This window comes from Pelobates fuscus, chromosome 6 (genome assembly GCF_036172605.1).
Source record: "Pelobates fuscus isolate aPelFus1 chromosome 6, aPelFus1.pri, whole genome shotgun sequence".
In the NCBI taxonomy this organism is placed as follows: Eukaryota; Metazoa; Chordata; class Amphibia; order Anura; family Pelobatidae; genus Pelobates; species Pelobates fuscus.
The window spans coordinates 266,366,021-266,384,760 of NC_086322.1; the positions used below are offsets into that span (position 1 = coordinate 266,366,021).

Sequence of the window (18,740 nt, forward strand, 5' to 3'; positions counted from 1 at the left end):
GAAAATCTTAAATAAATATTGGTATATTTTACAAAAGGACAATATATTGAGAGATATTATTCCTAAGAGACCTACCATTATATACAAACGAGCAGCTAATCTGAAAAATAAGCTGGCCCCTAGTCTCCTTCCCGCATATCCTGCATCCTCAGCTGGCTCTTTTTTGCAACCTGTGAAGGGCTTTTATAGCTGTGGACATTGTTCCACATGCAAATACCAAAAGAGAAAAATTATTAATTTTACAAGTACTCAAACTACTAAAACATATCTTATTAAGAAACACATTCAATGTTCAACCACCTTTGTGATTTATTTACTCCAATGTGGGTGCGGAGCACAATATGTGGGCCGCACCACCAGAAAACTCCACATCAGACTTTTAGAACACTTTAATAACATCAAAAAGGGTAAACTCGATCATAGTGTTCCGAAACATTGTAGTACGTGTCCACTTTTTAGGTGGGAAAGTTTTCAAGCCTTTGGCATAGAACATGTCACCCTAGGATGTAGGGGAGGAGATAAACTCCAAGAACTAATTCGCCAAGAAGCTTTTTGGATATACACCTTAAGAACATTACATTGTGGTCTTAATGCCGAAATAGATCTGCAGGGCCTTATTTAACATCCCATAAGAATATTTTATTAGAATTTTTCATTATTCTTTAGATATGGTAATTTTTCTTTTTTCTCTCATCAATATATACTATGTATTTGAGTATATCACTATATTTATATTTGGTTTTGTTGCTATCATTTTTGATAGTATTATTATACATTTTTTGTTGTATTTTATTTCCATATTTTGTTTCTATATTTTATTTTTCATCTCTCTAGGTATGCTTTATATAATACCCTAGTTTCAATACAGCTTTGAAATAATGTCTTTGCCTTCAAATATGTATTCATCTATTCTGGTTACGATTTAGAGCCATATTTGTTTGCTATTGGCTTCATATATACTTCTTTATTCTTATTAAAGTTGTCTTTTGCTCTAATAGGTCTTTTTTATAATATGTGAATCTTGGTATTTATCCATATGGCGACATGTTCACCCGTTGTGTACACTCTTTTTCTTTATACAGACCTTACGCATGCGCACTAACGCGCTCGACTCTCGAGTGCATAGAACTTTGTCCTTTCACGCATGCGCATTCTGAAAGACGGACGAAACAGGAAGTTCTCTCTTGCGTTCCAGCCTGGAACGCACGCTGCCGGTGAACGGCATGAAAGAAGATTGCGATGGGTATAAGAAGCTCCTCCACAGATGATGCTTTACATATCCCTGAAGAAGTCCTTTATTTACCTGGACGAAACGCGTTGGATATCGGACTTTACTGCTTGCTATTTTATTTATATATATTTTATTTTTTTTATGTGTATGCTGATTTATTGTTCCTGCTCTCTACCACTTTGAATTGGATTTGTGCTGCCTATTTCTACACTGCCATCCAGTTCCACTGAGAGTGGAGATATGCCCACTACCATTTTACGTCTGTAAGTGCTCCCAATAAATATTTTTTGTACTATTTTATACATACTTCACCATGTATGGCTCTTTTTATCCATTTCTTTAAGACATACTTCGTTATTGATCTACTATCAAGACATATACTTACATACCCCAGGGGGGTGAGAGGCCTGATTTGCATTTTCGTTTGTGAGTTTAATATTTAGCTCTATACTCCTACTATTTTATTTAACTATATTACGCTATGATATATATTTTTATTATTTCAGATTGTACTATATTCCCATATTGAATATTCATATTCTGGATATATTCTCCAGGTTGTATTGATTACATGCTCCTTTGAAGGTGTTTTCCACTTTTTTTCTCTGGTTTATCACTTTGGGTGTTAGTGAGGTTCACCTGGAACCCCTTCAATTTAGCAGATTGATTAATTAAGTCTAGTTGGTATACTACTGTTTTTTCACCTAAAGGCCAAGGCCGGCCCTGGCTCTATCCCAAAGTGCCTGCATGGACGTCCCCAGTGCTTCCTCCTGTTTTGGAGGAAGCATTTTATGGACCCCCAAGGCGGGCGGCTGTCAGCACATCAGAGGCAGCGAGGGAGCTGTAATCCTCCTGCGCTGCTCCCTTGGGAGCCATCTACTGATGCCGTGAGCCGGAATATGACTTCATATTCTGGCTCCCTGCATTGGTAGACATCCAGCGAGAGAGCAGAGCAGGAGGATTACAGCTCCCTCGCCTCCTCTGATGGGCTCACAGCCGCCCGCTTCACAGCAGCCCCACTGGACCTCAGGTACAGATCCACTCTAGCACTCCCAAAGGTAGAGAGGCTGGGTGGAGAAATTAAAATAATAATATTAGTAATTTGTGAGTGTGTGAGAGAGAATGTGTGTGTGTGTCTGCCAGTGACTGTGTGAGTGTCTGTCAGTGAATTTGTATGTGTCTGCCTGTGAGTGTCTGTCACATCAGTGAGAGTGTGTGTTTGTCATTGAGTGTTTGTGTGTCTGTCTGTGAGTGTGTGTCAGTGAGTGTATCTGTGTCTGTCAGATCAGTGAGAGTCTGTGTCTGTCAGTGACGTCTGTGTGTTTGTCATTGAATGTGTGTGTGACTGTCAGTGTGTATCTTCCAGTAGGTGTGTGTCTGTCAGTAAAGGTGTGTGTGTCTTTTAGTCAGTGTGTGTATGCCAGTGAGTGCATGTGTCTCTGAGAGCGTGTTCATGTCAGTGAACATGTGTGTTAGTTAAACAGTGAGTGAGACAATGACTGTCAGTGAGTGTGTATCAGTGAGGGCATGTTGTCTGTTAGTCTGCCTATCCACACCGTCATCCCCACACTCTGCCCCCCACACTGTCACCTTCCTACACGCTGCCCCCCACACTGTCACCTTCCTTCACACTGCCCCCCCACACTGTCACCTTCCTACACACTGCACCCCATACTGTCACTTTCCTACATACTGCCCCCCTCTACTGTCACCCTCCTACACACTGTCCCTCCACTTCCAGGCCCAGGTAAGAGGCAGGAAGGGGGTTAAGCCCAATTTAATTTAAATGGCTCACCCCCCCAGCACTTATCCAACACTACATGCACTACACAGACACTAGTACATGCACATCCACTACATCCACTACACAGACACTAGTTACACTACACAAACACAGACACTGCATCCACTACAAACACACACACACACACACACACACACACAATGTATTCAAAACACTGCATACAAATACATCCATGACATAGAAAAAGGGTGGGGCGGGGGAGACATGAAAGGCAGGGGAACATAAAAATGGATGGTGGTGGGGGGGGGCAATCTACCGACTGGGCAGGGTTATTCCGTTCCCCACCAGTATCGATATTTCATATTTACCTTACTCCTGGGCATATACATACGCCTCAGTTTGCAGCTGTGTGATAGAGCACCCACTCTAAGATGGTGGCAGATCATTCAAAATCACAAGAGCAGGTAAGGAAATCACTGCAGAGATGGGAAGATGTCTTTTTTGCAACATTTGATAACAGTTGTACACAATTTTGGTTTTGCCTTAATGCTCGTTAGTGACAATCTAGCCCTCCTGATGTACAATCAGATCCTAGTGATGTCACAGGCCATTCCTCAGTATCTGGGCTGGGATCCCAGAAGGGTCTTAACCCTGGATACTGTCCACAAACTAGGGAGGGTTTCCGATGTCAACAACTGACCCAGGATGTCGACCTAAGCCCCTGGAATGGAAGGGTCAGTGGACAATGTGCCATGGTTCTCACTAAGGCTTGGAGCTGGAGACACCGTCTTGAGGGGCACAACTGGACTCACTTTGCCGCACTATATCTACTGCCTCACTGTGAAAGTTTTCCTAGCCTGGGTGTATTCTGAAAAAGTCGACTATATGTTTATGACGTGCCATTTTGTTGCGGATATCGGCTATACGGCTGAATCTTTGCAAAGCCCTTTGCAGAGTTTTGCTTTCTTTTACATGGTTAATTAAGACTCTTTCCCTAATTGGTGACTTTTCGCTACCATGTTCCACTATGTTGTGGTATCTCTGCACTCTAAGTCTCAAAGTGAATTGTGCCTCAAGACATACATAATGTCTAAACACTGTACCTAGTGCAATCCCAGACTAATGTTGCATTCACATTCGAACACAAGGATTTTCATGTTATTTAATTACCCAATATCTATTACCCTGTTCCATCATTACAGGTTTCTGCCTATTCCTTGATTTTGATTATACCATGTTTACCCTCATAGGTTTTACTTAGGGGCATTGTTTTTCCTCCCACTTTTCGTTGTTTCTTTCTTAACTTTATTTTATTTTTTTAACATGAGTTGACATATCTCTGTACAAAGCCTTATCGTAGCAGCAGTATTAATTTTGGCAGCAAATTTCAATTTCGTTTTAGTCATAGTCTTTTGACTAAAAAGCCATTTTAGTTTTAGTCGTATTTTAGTCATCTGAATTGTTTTAGTTTTAGTGTAGTTTTTCGATTAAAATCTGACTAAAATTGCCCACACCCAACACTCAGCTAATCCCCAACAGAACACTTAAGGATTTATTCCAAGCACCATGGCCACCTTAGTGATTTGAAGTGGTCATGGTGCCTGAAGTTTGTAAGTGCAGTGTTTTGGTATGAAACGCTGCAAATACAGTAAAAGATTTAACCTGTTAGCTGCTGGAGGTGTAACGACACGCCTGGCAGAGTCATTGGGGCATCATAAGCCAGCCCAGGGCTAATTTCAGTTCTATGCATATAGGACATCTGCATGCTGGAGACAGGTGTCCAATGGCAGCACGACCACCCCAAACACACCCCAAACACAGCCAAACCCCCACACAACACTGAGCTTCCTCACATGCAACACCCAGCCAACCTCCCCACACACAACACTTAACCTCCTCCAACAACCAGCACTCAGCCAACAACTCCACACACAATACTCAGTCATCGTCCACCACACACGCACAACGCTCAGCCACCCGCGCACACTGCGAGGCAAACTACAATGCGCCACGTTTTATTTGTTTGTTTTTATAAACTGGAAATTGCACCATCATTTAACATTTCAAAACTTGATGAAAGGATTATTATATTAAAAATTGTTTTGAAGCGACAGTTGTCCTCAAAGGACAAAATAGCCAAGCTGGAAAACTCTTTCTTCATCACCATAATTCTCATTTTATTGAATAGATTCACTGAATGTTCCGATACTGTATATGATAATAGGTCAGTTGGACATTTAGCTATTGATTGAGCCAATAAATAGTTGTTTGCGGTTGAAATGGTTGTTGGTCGAGGTAACTCTTTACATAGATGTTGATGCACATATCTGATATGATGAATGAGATGGGGGGACCTACCAGTACAAAGAGGTATCTTTCTGCTGGAATATGCTGATGTTCGAAGATACTGCTCTCTTCTGCCAGCATGGTGAGTAGACGTCGAGCTTCTGTAGGGTTTCGAAGACTTTTATAAGAGGTGTTAGAGGTGACGGTGAGGAGCGAGTCTGCCTCCTTGTGGAATCCTGAGGTAGGAGAGTGAGATGTTTAAAATGGAAGAAATGAGGATAAAGAGAATCGTGCGAGAAACAAATAGGGGGTAGCAAATACAAGGTGAGCGGAAGTAAGAAGCAAATTAAGGGCACACACAAAGAGGTGACAGGCTAGCAAAATAACAAAATAGGGCAAGATAAAAACGAACTAAGAAACACAGAACTTATCAAATGGCCAGGATGAGAAGACAGGAGAATGTCAAGTAAACAGAATATTGAGTGAGTGTGGAAAATATGAAGTGTGAGTGGCAGATGGGAATATGGCAGAAACAAAAGATAGAAATGAAGCAATAATTAAAATTAACGAGACAGGTAATGGGAGGCAATTACAAGTCACCAGCATCTTGTCTAAAAAGATATTCCAACTAAAAGACTTTACTAGCAAGCAATCTGCCATACCTCTCAACATTTCAAATGGACAAAGATGGACACTTTAATTTTAGATGTGTGAGTGGGGTGTGGCTAGGGGAGCGGCTGTTCTGAGAAATATTGGGTTCCTTACTAATGATAATTTAGAAATTATGCCTGTGCTCCTCAACCTTTTCTCACCCAGAGCTCTTCCCAGAATTCCGTAACCTTCAACAAGCAAAAATATATATAAAAAATAGGAGTAATAAAGTGCATACACAGAACACTGTTACTTTTCCCCACAGAACACGCCACAGTCAGTTTGCCAATTAAAAATATGCCACAGTTTGCCCATTAAACATATGCCAAGTCAGTTGCCAATTAAAAAATACCACAGTAAGTTTAGCATTGATAAATATCACAATCAGTTGTGCAATTAATGCATAAACACCGACATATATACAGACAGATACACACAAAATGACATACTGTATTGATATACTGACATTAAAGGTTTTTGTTCTTGGGAAATCATCCCTTCATTTGGCCTTGGTAAAAGAAACACCCCTGGGTGTAGATTGAATTGTCTATGAAAAATGCTTGATAACAGGGCGAGAATGTTTCTCGTACCTTGACAACCAGAGTAGAATCACATGTCTTAGAGTGTCACATTGAGAGCAGAATCAAATGCACCATTTTACTCACCCATATCTTCAAGCAGCACCCGCCATCGGTCCTTCACATCTTTTCGAACCTGTCTGTGAGCACTGATATCAAAACTCAGCCGTCGATATCCCTTTCATAAAACAAAAATTTTAAATTAAACAATTTGGAGGCTGCCTACAGGTGGCAAATGGGGCATAAAAAGTAGTAAATCAAGCTTAACCTGCAAAAAACACTGTCATGATGATACGCTAAGCGGCATAAAAAAGCAATGGATGGTGCTGCTAAAATCAGTTACGCTTGGAAGATGGAAGATTCCGTTTAAAGATGGAAGTCATATTTAAGATCTTCTGAGCCTGAGTTCAGCCATTAGATCTATTTTCCAAACGTAAGCGCAGGCTTTGCATGACGCTTGGAAAATAACTCGTGTAAGAAAGTGAATTATAACAAAACAAAAAAAAAATTATACAAAAATTGTTGCAGAATTTATGGCAGTTTTTTTAGTACATGAAATTGCAATGCCATTTTTGATTAGCAAATAAAATTGTGGTTTCTATGGTTTCCTATGGCCCACTTGCACTCTGGTCTAAATCCTTTACATATTGGCATTGCGGCAAAGTTACGTCACTTAATAAATGGCATTTTTGGCATAACTTTGCTGCTGTGCCAATTTAAACAGCATTGGATCCTAGGGAATTGAGCATCATGAATAGATTGGTTGTAGAGAGCTAACATTTGCTCACGGACTGACCTCTGACCCTCGGCGTGTTCGCGCTCGCTTCTGTAGAAGGTTATATAATTCCCGGTCATCGTCACGCTCAGTGTGAGACACATCCTGGGGTTCATTCCATAGGTTCGCCTCCTCTGCTCGTCTCCTCTTCACCTCTCGATCAAAGTAGAGCAAGGTATCACTACAAGAAGGGAATTTTTAAGTGTTAGTTGAAAAAAAGCATATTCTGGAAATATATAAATGTCATCTACAAAACACACAAACAGTGTTTTTTAACCAATATTGTTATTTATTTGACTCAGAGCCCCTCAGGGAACTCTCAAAATGTATTTTGTGTTTTGCCTATAATGTACGTAACAACAACTTTAAAATCGTATTTTAATCGTGTCATCATTTTGTATATATATTGTGTTAGGCAAATCGAGAGATAATGTATCAATATATAGTTTTTCATTTGCTACCCAGGCATACAGACCAGTGATGATACCACAAGCTGTATTAGGAAGTGTTGGGAAGGATTGACAGAAACAATCTAAATTATATGTATTACTAGCTGAAGATAGCCATATGTTTTCTGGATGACAAGTCAACTTCAATCTCACATTCAACCCACTTGGCCTCAATTTAATTATTTTGGATAAATGTCTCAAATGATCAAAATCTGTTAAGAAAAATTATTTTCAAATAAATTATATACAGACGTCATCTTTAAAGCCTATGTGGATTTTTGAGATGAATCATTTGAAAGGTGTATTTTTTTTTTTTTTTAACAGATTGTGGTCTTTTTAAAAGCTTGTGCAAAATAATTAATTTGAGGCCTTAGTTTGGTCTTGCAAGGTAAATACAATCCAATTTTGCAGGGGAAGTGAGATAGACTTCGAAATGTGGTTGTGTTCCGTTGTCAAGGCTGGATTTTCATAAAACAGACTAAGCACTACATTTTAAAGTATTTCTCGAGATCATTCCTGCAACTTGACTTTACTCTAAGTCTTTAGGTTTGGAAGAACAGTACCAGTCTACACTGTCTGCTGCACACAAGTCATCCTTTCCCTAGAGACAGGATTATTCCTTTTACTTTCTGGCACTACACAGTTGGTCCCACGTGTTTCTCAGAAGGATCAACCTCTTCCTGCATGCATAGAGTGATGTCTACAATCCAAGGAAACGTAAAGTGGTTCTTTCGCCTCACACTTACTTTTGCTCAATCCAATCAATTCTCCTTGTTTCTCCATCTCTTAATCTGTTATTTTTTATGTTTCTTAAAATAGTAAGGGGAAAGGGGGAGAGGGGTTAGGGGCTACCTTTCCTTATGTATTCCTCATGTATTTTCCTCTGCTTGACAAAACTTGACAAAGGGCAGAGCTTAAGGCAAACTCCCCCACCTTTGTCAAGACAAATTTTCCCAGAATACTTATCGAAAGTCATACCCTAACCTACAGGACATTGTAATGAGCACTGCTAAAGCACTATCTGCAGGGAGCTAGTGCCCGTTCACAGCACATCTAATGATGCAATTGTGCTGTGCTGCCCCGGACAGAACTGCATTGGGACACCACGGAACTAAATTGGGACAGCAGGACCGGATCCTAAAGTCAGAACTGTTGGGATCCTGCAGCCAGGACACAGTGTTGTTTGTGCTACTGGGCATTTTTAAGTCCAGGCTCATTTGTGAAATATGACCAGAAAAAGTATAAGCATAACACATGCTCAGTTTGCTTCTAAAACTGATATTTAATTAAACACATTCACTTTTGCAGAGGGTGATTGAGCCTGGAGAACAAAGGGCGAAGCATATTCATTGTCTCTCTCCTTCAGTCTCTTCCTTCTGTAAGCATCAAATTCCCTACCCCTATCACACACACAATAAATGATGGGAATAGAAAAAATAGAAAGAAAAAAAGAAAGAGAAGGAAAAACAGCTGAGGCCTGGGAAGAGATGGGTTAAAGCGATATGAACTATAGCTAGCTGCCGCCCTAAAGTATTTAAAATTCATGTTGTTATAAATGACTGTAAATATGACTGTAAAAGACTTATGGTGCCCCCCCTGACCCTAGCAGACATGGCCAAGCAGAGTGCCCACACTACCAGTCACCCAGTAGCAGAATTTCTCTAATAAAGCGTTGAATTGAAGTCGGCTGCCTGTTACTGTTCTTCAGATCAGAACTTCGTCACTATGTCAGACTAAACCTTCATTTGGGTGGCGATCAGACACCATGTGGACTAGCATGGCACTATTTTGGCTGGGGGTAGCTGGGAGGGTGAGCTGTACGGTGAACTAAGGGGGAGCAGGAGCCCCAGACATCCAGACAACAGGAATCCAAGATCTCGCTGGGTGTGAAATCTCATTACCTCAGGAACTGATCACCTTGGCCCAAGACTGGACGGCACGTGGGAGGGATTACCTTTTGTTCACCTAATCACCCCCTGTTGGTTCAATATACATTGGTTTGGTATAAATATATGTGATTTTGTTCAATAAAGTATACTTGTTTTCAAGTGTTTAGGTGGCTATATTCACTGAACTGTAATCTGCTGTTGTAAGGAGGGAACCTAGCAGAGGTACTTGTACTGAATACCCGAATTCCGTTACATTTGGTGGCAGGGAAGGGATCGACTCCCTCCTTGACAGAGTGCAGTCGGAGCATCGCCAATAGAGCAGCACTATCAGCTGCTGAAGAGAAGTATTTTGAAGGGTCTCCTACCAGCTCAACTATAGGTGACCAGCCACAAATTCAATGCCACTTTGATCTCTTAACTCATGAACAGTGACCAGGCCAGCAATTCCTCATCTGCAGGTCTGGGTTGGCCCTACAGGAGGTAGACCCAGCAAATTGAGTCTTGATCCTTTCAAGAAAATTGAGAGGAAGCATATAGAGCTGTACTGGACAATTGGATGCAAGGGTGCAAAGCCACCTCACTGGCAGGTGCGGTACAGCTCATCCTCCTAGAACAGTTTTATGACTATGTGACACCCAAAATGCGAGACTGGGTCAGAGACAGGCAGCCCCATCTTGGGCTTATGCACATCAGGATACCAGAAGGACCCAAAGATGTCACCCCCATTTCAGGGAGTGCCCATACCAGCCCTTCAGTACTTCCAACACCTGCTGCTCAGGTTAAAAAGTAGGGCCTCTGTCGGTGGAATTAAATAGGTTACGTCTGCAGCAATTGTCCACATGGGAGGACCAGACCTAGACCAAAAACACCTTAGACACAACTGGTTAATACACAAGTCCTGGACTGGTAGTGGAGCCTTGAAGACTGGTTTGGGAACAGGGGAGGGCTGGCAGCCTTAGGCCTGGGGGGCAAATCGAGTCAAGTGGTCCATTGCAAGAGGAGAGTAAAAACACATTTCCCATGTGATTGAAAGGGGGGGCAGTCACCTAAACAGACACACTCGCTGATTTGACACACACTAACAAACACACACTCACTGATAGGCACACACACTTACACACACACACACGGTTACAGGCATACTGACTCACACAGACAGACAGACATACACACAGACAAACTGGCACACACACACAGACATACTGACACACACAGACATACTGACACACACATGCACTTTACACTTTTAAAGCCAGTAGACAGGGGCTGAGTAAGGGGACAGGGCTGTAGTGGGGGGTATGAGCTGTAATCGGAGGGTTAGGAAATGTAGTGGGGGGATAGGGGCTGAAGTAGGTTGATGGCTACAATTTGGGAAAAGGGCCTTGTGTGTGTGTGTGTGTGATATGGGTTGTAATTGGGGATGTTATGGGGGCTCTGGTAAGGGGGGCATGGGGCTGAGAGAAGGGGCAGGAGCTGAGAGAGGGGGCAGGAGCTGAGGGGGGGGCAGGAGCTGAGAGGGAGGGCAGGAGCTGAGAGAGGAAGACAGGAGCTGAGAGGGGGGCAGGAGCTGAGAGGGGGGCAGGAGCTGAGAGGGGGGGACAGGAGCTGAGGAAGGGGATAAAAACCCTAAAACTAAAGCCCCCCTCCCTGACATCATCAAGAGAGGCCGGCCGACTCCACTGGCTGCAGGGAGAGAGGTAAGTTGAAAAACCCGAGTCCCCAGCCAGAGGCAGGGCCAGAGCCAGAGGCAAGGCCAGAGTCAGGGCCAGAGTAAGATTCAGAGCCAAAGCCAGAGTCAGAGACAGGGCCACAGCCAGAGTCAGGGCCAGAGTAAGAGTCAGGGCCAGAGTAAGAGTCAGGGCCAGAGTCAGAGGCAGGGCCACAGCCAGAGGCAGGGCCAGAGGCAGAGCCAGAGCCAGAGGCAGGGGATTTGGATTTCTTTTTTTGCTGGATGCGGGCGGCCCTGGATTTAGGGCAACCTGGGGGGAAATTGCCCCCCGTCCGGGAACCACTAAACTATCAGTGCACATGTATTGGGGCACAGTGTCTGCAGCCTGGAAGTGAGAGTAATACAGCACCTCTCTGCAGAAATATTACTACAGTGCATATGTGACAACCAGACTGCAAACACAAGCTTCTCCCACAACCCCACACTTCAGAGACTCAGTGACCCTGACCCCCCAACGATCCCTGCCCCACTGACCTGGGATACACTATCAGAATTTGGAAGGGAGATTTAAGAGGAACGGATTCTAGTTAGATATCGGTCCATGGTGGAAACTGACCAGGGGGGCTGGATGGTTTAAATGGGAGTAGTGCCACTCATATCCCTTCACCCTCCCACTCAAACCTTCAAGAGTTATTGAGGGTCAGTCAAGATATTCCATTGGCAGGTCATCTTGGGATCCACCGAACCCTGCATTGATTGACCCAAGGTTTCGTTTGGTATTGGGGACACTAGACACTGCCAGATGTGTGACACATGTCAGCAGGTAGGGAGAAGGGGAGACTGCCCAAAGGCTAGCCTACTATTCCTACTTATAGTGGGAAAGAAAAATGCTTGGGTACCGGACATGAAAAATTTGAGGACCAAGGTAAGAGTCAAGCTATTATAATTCCTAGATTAAAGGGTTATCCCAATGTCCATAACCACTGACGCTTTTAGAAGTGGTCATGGAGTTAAATATCTGGATGTGCAACACTGCTGTTGGAAACACTGCACATCCAGAGCCATTTACACTTTTGTGCCAGGGGCTAGTTACACCCCCGGCACACGTGAATTTTGGCAGCCAGGAACTCTGTTCTGGGCTGTCTAATGTCAATTATGTGTATATTTTATATCTGTTGTCAGTGCACACTAGCGACAGATGTTCTCTACTTCTGTGTCTCCCCTCACTCACTGATTACAGCCCTCCTGCCTCCCTATCCCTCTCTTACATAAAAAAAAAATAAAAATTCACTCCCCCTTACTCCACATCTCCCTCTCCATTGGAATTATTCATTTTTATTTATTTTTAATGTTAGAAGTATTGAAGTAACCATTTAACTCTTTATGTGAATTTGTTTTGGTATTAGATTTCTGTCCGTGCTATGCTTTACTTAAAGGACCACTATAGGCACCCACACCTCTTCAGCTCAATGAAGTGGTTTGGTTGCCAGGTCCATCTAGGGTTAACCCTGCAGCTGTAAACATAGCGGTTTCAGAGAAACTTCCCAAATTTGGGAAATGCCTATTTAAACATTTCTTTTTTAAAGAGTGACAGATCAGCTTTAACATGTTTTTCTTAGACTGACACGTAATAAAGTTTTTCCTACAGTGGCTACTTTGTAACAACTGCATAAAAGAGACAAATGAAAATAAAATAGCTTAAAATAAACCTAGTCTCCATAATTAACAACTGAAATATGTTAGCTTTTACATTACTTATATTCATACCACAAATTTCACCAGTTACTTAATCCCCTCCGTATAAAATTCAGTTCATGATTGGAACATACAGGTTTGTTCACTAAACTCTGAATAATAGCTAATTGAAATCTGAATGGCAAAATTTCGTAAAAAACATGGCTGATTTAGAGAAATTAATGTTCAAACAGGGCTATATGGACAGCTGGCAATTTTACGCCAAATTCTTCCTTTCATATTTGAATTTGCTACAATTCAGAAATGTTCTTAAAACTAATGAAATGCTTGTGTGTTTTAGCACGCATCCAGAAAGCCAGTCTGGAATACATACAGCCAAGAATATTCATAACCAGAGGAGCGCACACTCTAAGGCAGGGGTGCTCAAAAGGTAGATTCCTGAGATGGTTTAAAACTACGGCTTCCATGATGCTTTGCCATTATAAAGGCATTCCAAAGATATGCAAAGCATCATGGGAGTTGTAGTTCAACCTTTTGGGTACCCCTGTTCGAAGAAAATCCTACATGATTTGTAGCTACGGTAACATCCTAGATCATCACGCTGATAGAAATAGACAGGCTAAGCTTTCAGTTCAAATTCTCGATCTCAAGCCTTAAATTTGAAATTCACTTTGAATCCTCACTTTAGTAACTGGTAGCTATGTGAGATTGTTGGGAACTCAAAGAAAGGGAATTTAAAATTTAAGGCCAAATTAGCCAAACTGGAGAACTTCTCTAAGTCAACTAGGCTTCCAGTTCAACTAATTTGGACTTACGTTTGAAATTTGCTTTAAATTCACTTTGCTGCACATTGGCACGAAGCTATGTCCATTACTAAACGAGCCTCAAGAAGCTTATCCCTCTGGGAAGCCTTCTGTAAGATGAGATGGTACCTGGTGCCATATAAGTTATCGCGAATCTATAAGGAGGCATCAGAACTATGCTGGAGATGCAAAACACAGATAGGCACTATGCTACACACATTTTGGTACCTGGGACCGGGTGGGGAAATTTATCTCTGATACCACACTCTATAGAATACCAAAGAAGCCAACCAGCTACCTTCTGCATATCATCCCCGGGCTGATACACCACCCCAACCACAAAGTATTACTCATCATTCTCACGGTAGCTAAGATAAACTTGGCGTTCCACTGGAAGAGCACGACGATCCCCTCGTTAGATACTCTCATACAGAGGTTGAATACGATAAGTATTTACGAGAGAATGGTTAGCAAAACACAGAGTTGTGTAAGTAGGTATGTGAGCAGGGGCGTACCTAGAGCATTTGGCACCCGGGGCGGACCCTGAGTGTTGCACCCCCCCCCCCCCCCCATAATAAAAATGTAAGAAAACACCCACAATTTTTTGCTTTCCTATGGACTGTTTGAATGTGCGCGCAGCACTTGCCGCGCATGTGCATTCGGCTCCACTCGGGAGCTGACGTCGGCGGGGGAGAAGAGGTCACCCTTTAAAACCCATTCAGCCACTTACCTTTCTCCAGCGTCGGGCTCCCTCGGCGCTGGTGACCTCTCCTCCCCCTGCCAACGTTAGATCTGAATGCGCATGCGCGGCAAGAGCCGCATGTGCATTCAAACTGCCCATAGGAAAGCATTACTCAATGCTTTCCTACGGACGTCCAGCGTCTTCTCACGGTGAGTTTTACAGTGAGAATTGCGGAAGCGCCTCTAGCGGCTGTCAGTGAGACAGCCACTAGAGGCTGGATTAACCCTCAGTGAACCCTCAGCTGCAGGGTTAAAACTAGAGGGACCTGGCACCCATACCACTTTATTGAGCTGATCCTTAGAAATAGCATAGGAAAGGGATTTGGGTTCAAAAGATGTAGCGGCTAGGGCAGAGGTTTTGTAGAAGGGGGCCAGGGAAGGGGTTTTGTATAAATGCGCCATTTTTGTAGAAGGGGGAAGACCAGTGCTTTTGTAGAAAGGGGCTGGTGAGAAACTTCTAGAAAACTCCTTCCCTGCCCCTTTCTACAAAGCCCCTGATCTCGCCCCTTCTAGAAAACCCCTGCCCTTCGCCCTTCATATAAAAACCCTGCACCCCGATCACATAAATTTCATACACTCCCTACACATAAAAACCCTGCATTCCGATCACATAAATTTCATACACTCCCTACACATAAACACCCTGCACACCCCCCTTAATAAAAAAAAAAAGCTGCACACCCCCTTAAAAAAACAAAAACCTGCACAACCCCCCTTAATTAAAAAAAATCCTGCAAACCCTTAATAAAAACCCTGCACACCCCCTTAATAAAAAACAAAAATCTGCAGTGCACATCCTCCCTTAATAAATAAAATACTGCAACCCCCCTTTAATTAAACATACCCCTCTAAATAAACTTCCCCCGTGCTGCACCCCCTTTAATTAATCCACACCCCCCTTTAATTACACCACACCCCTCTTTAATTAATCCATAACCCCTCTTTAATTAATCCACCCCCTCTAATTAATCCACCCGCTCTAATTAATCCACCCCCTCTAATTAATCCACCCCCTCTAATTAATCCACCCCCCTCTAATCCACCCCCTCTAATTAATCCACCCCCTCTAATTAATCCACCCCCCTCTAATTAATCCACCCCCTCTAATTAATCCACCCCCTCTAATTAATCCACCCCCTCTTATTAATCCACCCCCTCTAATTAATCCACCCCCTCTAATTAATCCACCCCCTCTTATTAATCCACCCCCTCTAATTAATCCACCCCCCTCTAATTAATCCACCCCCTCTAATTAATCCACCCCCTCTAATTAATCCACCCCCTTTAATGAATCCACCCCCTCTAATTAATCCACCCCCTCTTTAATTAATCCACCCACTCTAATTAATCCACCCCTCTAATTAATCCACCCTCCCTCTAATTAATCCACCCCCTTTAATTAATCCACCCCCTCTAATTAATCCACCCCCTCTAATTAATCCACCCCCCTCTAATTAATCCACCCCCTCTAATTAATCCACCCTCCCTCTAATTAATCCACCCCCCTTTAATTAATCCACGCCCCCCTTTAATTAATTCAGCCCCAGACATAAAATAACCACTTTCTACTTACATTTTGATGATGCCTTGCTTGCCCACCGAGTCCGACCACTGGGTGCCTCACCGCCCGGAAATGGATCCTTCCGCTGAAGATCCGTGAAGGCGGACTGACAGCACTGCGCACGTCATCACGTTGCGCGACGGCACGGCCCGCAACGCTCCTCCCCCTCCTCCTCATAGAAGAAGGAAGTCCCGCCGGGCCGCAAAGGTGCTGCGGCTGTGCGCAGCGTAATGATGGGGGGTGACACATGACACTGGAAGTCATGGCACCCCCCTCGTCAGTGGCACCCGGGGCGGGCCGCCCCCCCCACCCCCCCCCCCCCCCCTTAGTACGCCACTGTATGTGAGAGATTGGGAATGCTGGACCAAAAATATTGGAAAGGCACAGGACACCAACACTAACAATGAGGATACAGATAGGAATAAATAGCTTATAGGGCACCTCTTTTGTGTGACTTGAATGTCCAGCCAGGCTCTAGGGTTCTAAGGCCAGGGTATGTGTCACAAGAATTGTTGCATGAGCAATATCAATGTGAACCTAACCCCCCCTTTTTTCCTTTCTGTATTCCCCTCCTTCCATGTTATCTTTCTATGTTATTCTTATGTTTTAATGAAGCTAATAAGGCTACAATTACCGGAGGACAACAGCACAATACGTTTAAGCAAAGCTTTGATGTCAATCTAGGAAAAATAGTTGTAAATTGTCGTATAGCAATTGTTGACTCTGTTATATGAAAATGTTACAGTTTTGATATTGTATGCATTAATAACATTCTCTAATAAAAATGATATATGGAAAAATTCACTTTGCTGTCCTGATAATGTTAATAAATAACGCTTTCGATTTGACTTACCTAATTAAAGGGCTTTTCTCTGGCTTTTCCTCATAGCAGCAGCAGCAGCAAAGCCACCGATAAAAAGTTCTCTTCACCTCCATAGTGGGGGCTCAACACTGTGAGATGCGGGATGGTTAGGACGGGAGTCTTAGGATGTGTTGATGGGTGGTGTTAATAAACAATTAATACAGTGTAATTTGTATGAAAGGACAAGAGAGTCACATGGAAAGCATCAGAAAGCCTCCAGCTAAACAGCATGATATAGAGGACGAGACAAATACATCTGATCTTAGAGGCATTATTAATATCAGCGACAGTCAGGGTTATTACTAAAGTGAGAATTTAAAATTAATTTATAATTTAAGGCCAGAGTAGCAAAATCAAACGCACATTTTTCATTTTGGCTATTTTGATCTGTCTTGCGCCCAACCACTCACGCTCATTTTAAAGAGCATGATAATTTATGTACCGTGTTGTACTAGCAGTTTAGTTAGAAGATTTATAGGTTTGGAGAATACCCTATTTAAAAACTGGTCTTTCTCCCACTTCTTGGTCAAATCTTTGGCATAGACTCTATGCAAACGATTTGACTGACAGGGGGAGAGCAGAAAAGACCACCCACAGGCGGTCCTTCTGCTCTCTATAGCAACCACAGCACTGCGGCTGCTATGGAAACTCCCCAGCCGACGTTGCTAGTGCTTGCTAGGGACTATAGGAATGCCGACCTGCTGGCAAAGAAGCTAGTGTGTCGGTGTCACTGTGGAGGCTTGCCCTGCTTTGGGAAACATCCCCAAGTAGAGCAAATCAAAGAAGACAGCAGGAGGGTCCAAGGATGGACCTACATGAAAAGTAACACCCACGAAGCTCAGAAGATGGAGGCGCTGAAACGGAGGTGAGGTGAGTAGAGTAAATCTCTATATTCTACAATAAATACATTTATATGTATCTTAAATGCAATATATATGTACCTTTGTTGTGTATTTAATGTATTTGGACGCGATTTAAGGTAAGTTGATTATTCCTTAACAGGTTCACTTTAAATTTGAAATTCCTTTCGAAATCTCACTTTAGTAAATAAGCTTGAAATAATTATTGCCTTTGAAAATGTTTTTTTAGTGCAGAGTATAACTTGACAATTTTATGTTTGCTGGGTGATATCTGGTCATTGACCCTCTTTGACCAAGTAAATGGTATTTTTTAGGGTGGATAGAAAGAGAAGCTAATAGTTCCTGGTCCCTGGACATTGTCACCACTGGGAGACAACTTCTAAATAACGTACTCAGGGAAATCGAAGCCTGGAACTTAAATGGGGTGGGGGCTGACCAAACATTGACGGACCTATGAAAACATAGTTACATAGTAAAATAGGCTGAATAAAGATTAAAGTCCATCAATTTCAGCCTGCTGTTGTTGATTAGACAGAAAACTAAAGAAAATTTGAAGCCGTTTACAATTTTGACACAAATTCATTCTTGACTCCAAAATCTTGAAATTAATTGGTACGTGCCTAACCAACAATATAATTCTAAAATAAAATACAACAATATTATGATATATCTTTTTCATAAAAAGCTAAATAATGTATAAATGCTGAAATGTTTATTTCCTCCATAGGGAATTTTAGATTTTAAAATTCTTGATACATTCATCGATGCTGAATAAAACATGAACCATGTGAATCTGTTCTCTCTCTAAAGTTCTTAAGGGAACACTCCTTGCATCATAACCACTACAGAGTATCATAGTGGTTATGGTGCCAAGAATGTTAATGAATATACCTCAGGATTTAACCAGGGCTAGTGCTACTATTTATGGCAAATTAGTTATGTGTCT

The 18,740-nt window shown here is 42.5% G+C and overlaps 1 protein-coding gene across 1 annotated transcript in view; it reads right to left on the bottom strand.

Annotated features, from left to right (window-relative positions):
- The window catches only part of LOC134614857 (melanoregulin-like), a 42,759-nt gene extending 25,674 nt beyond the window's left edge, over positions 1-17,085 (bottom strand). The window contains exons 1-4 of the mRNA XM_063459093.1: positions 16,926-17,085; positions 7,287-7,446; positions 6,578-6,668; positions 5,334-5,497 (exon numbers count right to left, since the gene is read on the bottom strand). Coding sequence (XP_063315163.1) covers positions 5,334-5,497; positions 6,578-6,668; positions 7,287-7,446; positions 16,926-17,008 — 498 coding nt within the window. The 5' untranslated portion in view covers positions 17,009-17,085. The remainder of the gene's footprint in view (positions 1-5,333; positions 5,498-6,577; positions 6,669-7,286; positions 7,447-16,925) is intronic.
- Positions 17,086-18,740: the final 1,655 nt, after the last annotated feature.